General features: G+C 49.9%; 1 protein-coding gene across 2 annotated transcripts in view; it reads right to left on the reverse strand.

The window, feature by feature from the left end:
• Positions 1 to 8,650, reverse strand: part of slc30a6 (solute carrier family 30 member 6) — a 22,418-nt gene extending 13,768 nt beyond the window's left edge. For both annotated transcript variants that reach the window (XM_080522222.1, XM_080522221.1), the window contains exons 1-4: positions 8,587 to 8,650; positions 6,291 to 6,371; positions 2,869 to 2,904; positions 1,972 to 2,066 (exon numbers count right to left, since the gene is read on the reverse strand). In XM_080522222.1, coding sequence (XP_080378348.1) covers positions 1,972 to 2,066; positions 2,869 to 2,904; positions 6,291 to 6,371; positions 8,587 to 8,618 — 244 coding nt within the window. In that variant the 5' untranslated portion in view covers positions 8,619 to 8,650. The remainder of the gene's footprint in view (positions 1 to 1,971; positions 2,067 to 2,868; positions 2,905 to 6,290; positions 6,372 to 8,586) is intronic.
• Between the last annotated feature and the right edge of the window lie 237 nt (positions 8,651 to 8,887).

Raw genomic sequence — 8,887 nt, forward strand, 5'->3', positions numbered from 1 at the left:
TCTGGTACTGGACCGTACCTCACTACCTCTGGTACTGGATCCTGCATCACTACCTCTGGTACTGGATCCTGCATCACTACCTCTGGTACTGGATCTTACCTCACTACTTCTGGTACTGGATCCTACCTCACTACCTCTGGTACTGGATCTTACCTCACTACCTCTGGTACTGGACCGTACCTCACTACCTCTGGTACTGGACCATACCTCACTACCTCTGGTACTGGACCGTACCTCACTACCTCTGGTACTGGATCTTACCTCACTACCTCTGGTACTGGATCCTGCATCACTACCTCTGGTACTGGATCCTACCTCACTACTTCTGGTACTGGATCCTGCATCACTACCTCTGGTACTGGATCCTGCATCACTACCTCTGGTACTGGATCTTACCTCACTACTTCTGGTACTGGATCCTACCTCACTACCTCTGGTACTGGACCGTACCTCACTACCTCTGGTACTGGATCTTACCTCACTACTTCTGGTACTGGGATCGTACCTCACTACCTCTGGTACTGGATCTTACCTCACTACCTCTGGTACTGGATCTTACCTCACTACCTCTGGTACTGGATCGTACCTCACTACCTCTGGTACTGGATCGTCCCTCACTACCTCTGGTACTGGATCGTCCCTCACTACCTCTGGTACTGGACCTTACCTCACTACCTCTGGTGCTGGATCTTACCTCACTGTCTCTGGTACTGGATCGTACCTCACTACCTCTGGTACTGGATCGTACCTCACTACCTCTGGTACTGGATCTTACCTCACTACCTCTGGTACTGGACCGTACCTCACTACCTCTGGTACTGGACCGTACCTCACTACCTCTGGTACTGGATCGTACCTCACTACCTCTGGTACTGAATCTTACCTCACTACCTCTGGTACTGGACCGTACCTCACTACCTCTGGTACTGGATCCTACCTCACTACCTCTGGTACTGGAATTGGAACTGAATCATTACTTGGTCCTGAACCAGGTCTACATCAGTCCAAACCGGATTCAGAAACACCAGAAACCAGTTTGAGACCAAGTCCAAACCAGAGTCCCAGACTGGTCCAGCTGGTGACCAGTCCAGGTCCAGACCCGGTCCAGGTCCAGACCCGGTCCAGGTCCAGACCCGGTCCAGGGCCAGACCCGGTCCAGGTCCAGAACCGGTCCAGGTCCAGACCCAGTCCAGGTCCAGACCCGGTCCAGGGCCAGACCCGGTCCAGGTCCAGACCCGGTCCAGGTCCAGACCCGGTCCAGGTCCAAACCCGGTCCAAATCCAGATCCGGTCCAGGTCAAGAACCGGTCCAGGGCCAGACCCGGTCCAGGTCCAGACCCGGTCCAGGTCCAGACCCGGTCCAGGTCCAGACCCGGTCCAGGTCCAGACCCGGTCCAGGTCCAGACCCGGTCCAGGTCCAGACCCGGTCCAGGTCCAGACCCGGGTGAAAAGGTCAAATGTGACGCGTCTTTTGTTTACGATGAGAAAAAAAAAGCTTTTTATCCAATTAATGAATGAAAGATGAGTGATTGAGGTCAGAGATGTGGGTCTGTGGGCCTCCTGCTGGGGGATTAACACACACACACACACACACACACACACACACACACACACACACACACACACACACACACACACACACACACACACACACACACACACACACACACACACACACACACACACACACACACACCCACTGTGGTATTTCAGGAGTTGCTGATTGGAGGAATTAGGATTGGGGTGACCTCTGACCTCTGCTGTTGTTTGTGACATTAAACGCTGAGCAGCGTTTCATCTGCTCCGCTAATCCCCCAAATATGACAAATGGCAAATTGTTCCCCGGCGAGGATTAGAGAGAGGACGAGTGGAGAGATGGAGGCAAAATAAAAACAAGAGTAAACACACAGTAACACACACACACACACACACACACACACACACACACACACACACACACACACTCCGTTACCTTCAGAGACGTAGCAGAACGGCTTGTTTCTGACCGACAGCAACGTCAGCAGGTTGAAGAAAAGAGCAACGAAGGTCCCGACCAGGAGACGACCACTGGAAACACACACACACACACACACACACACACACACACACACACACACACACACACACACACACACACACACACACACACACACACACACACACACACACACACACACACACACACACACACACACAGACTAATCATGAGGGACAATCCATTTAAGAGCCTAAAATTTGGTCCAAACAATCAGCGGGGGGGGCGACGAGGAGCAGCCCAACAGAGGCATTAACTGGATGATGCCCCCCCCCCCCCCCCCCCCACCCCTCCACCCCCCCCCACCCCCCAGATAACAGATTAAAGAGAGAGAGGGAGGACGAGTACGTCTGTCACCCCGCCCAGCAGACACCTGTCCCTCCAGTTAGCCGCCGTCTTTCAGGACGTCCAATTGCATCCATCCAAACAGGAAGATGGGGGGGCGGGGGGTGGGGGACAAGAGGGGGGGGGAGTGGAGGAGGACAGGAGGGGGGGGGGGGGGGGGGGGGGGGGGGTGGGGGGTAATCTCGTCACAGGAGACAGGTTTAAGTCTCGCTGTGTTTTAGGTTATAAAAGCCACCACTAATCTGTTTTATAATGGGGGGGTCAGGAGCTGACAAGCCACACGGTGCGTTCACTGACTCTCCGACGTTCCAGCGCTCTCGTTGATAATCCAGCTAATCCAGTCTGTATTTATTCATGTGTTGTGAAAACAAACAAACGACCTCACGGGGACGACGTCTCTACTGACTCAGTGTCTTTAATGGGAACTCGTTCTGTGTGTGTGTGTGTGTGTGTGTGTGTGTGTGTGGGGGGGGGGGGGGTTATACTCACGTATGGACCTCGGGCTGCTCCATGAAGCGCTCCACGCTAACAACACAGAAACAGAGACAGTCAACAACACAAGCCGTGTGTGTGTGTGTGTGTGTGTGTGTGTGTGTGTGTGTGTGTGTGTGTGTGTGTGTGTGTGTGTGTGTGTGTGTGTGTGTGTAGAGGCAGTGACGGAAACGAATGAAATGAATGAAAGGAGACAAGGAGTGAACAAGCGGCCAGAGAAAACAGGAAATACATTAACACACGTCAAGATCTCACACACACACACACACACACACACACACACACACACACACACACACACACACACACACACACACACACACACACACACACACACACACACACACACACACACACACACACACACACACACACACACACACACACACACACACACACACACACACAGAGAGAACAATGAGCTCTAAACATTAACGCTGGGAAAACTTTCTGTATAAAACTACCAAGTTGGATCATTATTGTGGTGACTGTCAAAATAAAAGCACCAAGTCCAGTAGAATATAAACTGGGAGTCATGACACCAGAGGAAACTTTGTTCTGATTGGCTCTACTGAGCATGTGCAGAACCTCTCGTTACTACTGAGCATGTGCAGAACCTCTCGTTACTACTGAGCATGTGCAGAACCACTCGTTACTACTGAGCATGTGCAGAAGCTCTCGTTACTACTGAGCATGTGCAGAACCACTCGTTACTACTGAGCATGTGCAGAACCACTCGTTACTACTGAGCATGTGCAGAAGCTCTCGTTACTACTGAGCATGTGCAGAACCTCTCGTTACTACTGAGCATGTGCAGAAGCTCTCGTTACTACTGAGCATGTGCAGAAGCTCTCGTTACTACTGAGCATGTGCAGAACCACTCGTTACTACTGAGCATGTGCAGAAGCTCTCGTTACTACTGAGCATGTGCAGAAGCTCTCGTTACTACTGAGCATGTGCCCGAAGCTCTCGTTACTACTGAGCATGTGCAGAAGCTCTCGTTACTACTGAGCATGTGCAGAAGCTCTCGTTACTACGGCTGCAGGGTCTCTGTCGTCAAACAGGCTATCGACCCCATGCGTGTACAGAAACTATAGTTTTTCACCGTTTCCACGACGACAAAGTGGGTGAGTTTTCGAAAAGTTCCACCTTGGAAGCCGTTTGTGAAATGAGTGTGTGTGTGTGTGTGTGTCTTCAGCCCCTCCCTTGCCTGAGAAGTGACCGCGAGACAACCCCACAGTGGGCACCTGGAGGCTTGTGTGTGTGTGTGTGTGTGTGTGTGTGTGTGTGTGTGTGTGTGTGTGTGTGTGTGTGTGTGTGTGTGTGTGTGTGTGTGTGTGTGTGTGTGTGTGTGTGTGTGTGTGTGTGAGTTACAATGACAGACAGGGCGGTGACATTCCCGCAGCCCTGCAAAATTCAGCATTTCACACCCGCAAACGTACACACACACACACACACACAGTAACACACACACACACACACAGTAACACACACACACACACAAACACACCTGCCCCTCCAGTGAGTCCAGACAGGAAGTGAAGTGACAGTCACAAACACTCCACCTGATCAGTTTCCTCTTCAGTTTGATCAATTGGGACAAAATCAATGTGAAACAATTGTTCTTTCTTCTATATCGTCATTACAATGATTCACAGTATTACTATTTAGTTACCGCTACAATATTTTGTCCTCAGTGTTGGACGAGAGGCTTCAAACCCGTTCACACAACGATGTGAGTGATTTCAAATAAAGCGTTCCCCAGTATACGTCCATGAGGAACACCTCATGTCAATGACCTCTTATTAATCATGAATTTAAAACACTTGACAGAGGACACACACACACACACACACACACTACAGAGTAGTATAAATACAGACTGGTCATAATAAAAAAAACAAGCGCAGGTCCAATTACTGCATTTTCTGAATGGTTTTCCAGACAAACTGAATGAAGACGAGCACCTGGTGAGCAGGACACACACACACACACACACACACACACACACACACACACACACACACACACACACACACACACACACACACACACACACACACACACACACACACACACACACACACACACACACACACACACACACACACACACACACACACACACACACACACACACGCAGACAAAAGACAGAAACAACTGGAGATGTTGTGTGTTGCCGTGACGATATTCAGGCGCAGGAATAATTGAAACGTTAATGGGCGGCGACAGAAGCTCAGAGGCTCCGGGACGCTAGAAGAAACCAGTCACAAAGCAAACGTTCCGGTTCCTCGCTGGTTCTCTTGTTTGGGGTTTTTTTTTTAGTTCAGGTCACGTTGAAAGTCTCATTTGGAGTTGAAATAAGTTTGGGCTGAATTCACACCACGTTTACTGGATTGACTTTGAACTGGTTTTCATGGTTTACGTGGAGGAATGACCTTCTTGCTTCATACGGCCACGACCAGGCGTCAAGAGATGAAAGCTACCGTAGTTCCTGGACTAGAAGCCTCTGCTTTATTCACGCGCTTTGAACTTCGCGGCTCAATCGATTTACGGATTTTTACTGGTTAATGAGCTTCAGGCCGGTGATGCGTTCAGGTGCATCACGTAACTCCGACATTTTTTTATTTTTTTTTTAACTTAGTGGGTGTGGCCTATACTTTTTATTTATTTATTTATTTATTTCTTCAGTCGGTGTTCAACAAAAATTCAATAAACAAAATCAATGATTTTACAAACCACAACAGTTTTGGTTTCACCTGAACAAATTTCACAAATAAAAAAACATCACACTGAACTACGCTCAAACATAATAATACATTTCATTTATACAAGTATCCACAACATATTATGTTGTGGATACACATGTATACACATCATATATTATAGCTGTACAAGTATAACTACAGTTTATGAAGCACCAACAATCCAGCTTATATTCTCATTAGTATTTATTTACTATCATTATAATATTACTATTTAGTTTTTGTTATTATTACGATAATTGATCACATTATTAATATTCCTGGTGTTTATTCTCGAGTGGGTCTGTGAGCTTTGATCTGGATCTGGATGGGTTTGGAAAAAGGGAAAACTGTGTGTGTGTGTGTGTGTGTGTGTGTGTTGTGTGTGTGTGTGTGTGTGTGTGTGTGTGTGTGTGTGTGTGTGTGGTGTGTGGTGTGTGTGTGTGTGTGTGTGTGTGTGTGTGTGTGCGTGCGCATGGTGTGTGTGCGTGTGTGTGTGTGTGCGATTGTGGTGTGTGTGTGTGTGTGTGCGTGTGTGTGTGTGTGTGTGTGGCGTGCGCGTGGTGTGTGTGCGTGTGTGTGTGTGTGCGATTGTGGTGTGTGGTGTGTGTGTGTGTGTGTGTGTGTGTGTGTGTGTGTGTGTGTGTGTGTGTGTGTGTGTGTGTGTGTACACACCTTTCCTTGAGGATGAACAGCGCCCCCAGCTGGACCAGCACGGTGGAGGCGAACACCGCCAGCACCTCCAGCCTCTCGAACCTGCGGGGGGACAAAAGCCTGTGAGTCCGTCCCGGGGGACGGCGGTTCGAACCCGACTCTCGCCGGCCGTCGCCTCGGTGAGCGTCACTGTGTGACCGCCCAGCGGGGGGGGGGCGGACGGCGTTCGGTCTGAGCCCTCCTGACCCGGCGGCGTGGCCACGGGGCGGCTGGCCGGGGGGGGGGGGGGGGGGGCAGCTTCTGTCTCAGCGGGTTCCCCGGCTAAAGCCCCGGCTTTAAACCGGCCTCGGGGACACGGCGCAACCGGAGGATTAATGTGGGAAAAGACGCGGCGGGACGAGGACGGGGAAAATAAAATGTAGCAGCTCAGGAAGCGTCAGGCTCCATTTCTATTTGTTGGGTTCCTGAACGCAGCCTTGATGTCACTGCTGAACTGGAGCTTTGTGGAGGGTCACACCTGCAGCTGCTTGTCGGAACGTTTTGTGAGATCAAAGAGTTTGTTCCTCTTGTGACGTCACAAAGACTAAACTGAGCGACGAGGAAAAAAACCTGAATGAGTAAAGAATGTTAATGTGATACTGTCACAGATTAGAGGGAGACGCACAAGATTACAGAGATTATATACTAGTAGTATGTAATCTGTAGGCATCCGGGATACGTGTGTGTGTGTGTGTGTGTCTGTCTGTGTGTGTGTCTGTCTGTGTGTAAGAATAAAGCGGACCATTTGCCTGACCACTGATCCGATGAGCAGACACCTGTAGGTTAATAGGTGGCCTCTACTTGGCCTCTACTTGTAACACACACACACACACACACACACACACACACACACACACACACACACACACACACACACACACACACACACACACACACACACACACACACACACACACACACACACGAGCCTGATAGTGCTGCTCAGCTTGTCGGCAATGTCAGCAGCCTGCTGACAAACGGCAGAGCCTCCATTTATGATGGTGTGTCCAACGTGTGTCCAACGTGTGTCCAACGTGTGTCCAACGTGTGTCCAACATGTGTAGCGTGTCCAACATGTGTAGCGTGTCCAACATGTGTAGCGTGTATGTAGTGTGTCCAACATGTGTAGCGTGTCCAACATGTGTAGCGTGTCCAACATGTGTAGCGTGTGTGTAGCGTGTCCAACATGTGTAGCGTGTCCAACATGTGTAGCGTGTGTGTAGCGTGTCCAACATGTGTAGCGTGTCCAACATGTGTAGCGTGTCCAACATGTGTAGCGTGTCCAACATGTGTAGCGTGTGTGTAGCGTGTCCAACATGTGTAGCGTGTCCAACATGTGTAGCGTGTCCAACATGTGTAGCGTGTCCAACATGTGTAGCGTGTGTGTAGCGTGTCCAACATGTGTAGCGTGTCCAACATGTGTAGCGTGTATGTAGTGTGTCCAACATGTGTAGCGTGTCCAACATGTGTAGCGTGTCCAACATGTGTAGCGTGTCCAACATGTGTAGCGTGTCCAACATGTGTAGCGTGTATGTAGTGTGTCCAACATGTGTAGCGTGTCCAACATGTGTAGCGTGTCCAACATGTGTAGCGTGTGTGTAGCGTGTCCAACATGTGTAGCGTGTCCAACATGTGTAGCGTGTCCAACATGTGTAGCGTGTGTGTAGCGTGTCCAACATGTGTAGCGTGTGGGGGACGGCGTCCTCAGCCTGGACGTGTTGCTGAGCGACAGGTTGTGGGAGACGACGTGAGCGACGTTGATGAATCGTCTGCTGACGGGATGTTTTGGGGGAAAAGTGAATTAGTGGCCGTCGTCTGGTGTTTTGTTTGACAGAGTGTCAGAGAGACGTCGCCGCGGCAACGCCTCTCTGACAGCAGCTATTAATATTCTTAATTGTTTCTATACACAGTCTCATAAAGCCGCTTCTCAACCACGACAATAACTGGAGCCTGTGTGCAGCTGGTGATGTCACACTGCAGGAACTACAGGAACTAGTGCAGGAACTGCAGTAACTAGTGCAGTAACTACAGTAACTGCAGGAGTTACTGCAGGAGTTACTGCAGTAACTGCAGTAACTCCTGCAGTTACTTCACTAGTTACTGCAGTTCCTGCATTAGTTACTGTAGTTACTGCACTAGTTACTGCAGTTACTTCACTAGTTACTGCAGCTACTGCACTAGTTACTGCAGTTACTTCACTAGTTACTGCAGTATGCCTCCTCTGACAGGTGTTAGTGAGTCTGGGCGTCTCGCCCACGTTAGGAGGAGCTGAACTCACCCGAAGGAGAAGACCTGACTGGGCTTCTTCATGGTCACCCAGGAACTGATGAGACAGGTGATCAAACTGAGGAAGAGGAGGAGGAGGAGGAGGAGGAGGAAGAGGAGGAGGAGGAGGAGGAGGAGGAAGGACATCAGTGAGTGACGGAGGGACGGGGGAGGACAGACGAGTCACAGACCGATCAGGAGAGTCAGTGAAGGACTGGACAAACAAACTCAGAGGTCAGCCACAGTTCAACCAAACACCACAACATCAGGAAACATCCTTCCAAAATAAAACTACAGAAGCTTCTGTTTTCCTA

The sequence above is a fragment of the Blennius ocellaris genome (genome assembly GCF_963422515.1).
Source record: "Blennius ocellaris genome assembly, contig: SCAFFOLD_115, whole genome shotgun sequence".
NCBI lineage: Eukaryota > Metazoa > Chordata > Actinopteri > Blenniiformes > Blenniidae > Blennius > Blennius ocellaris.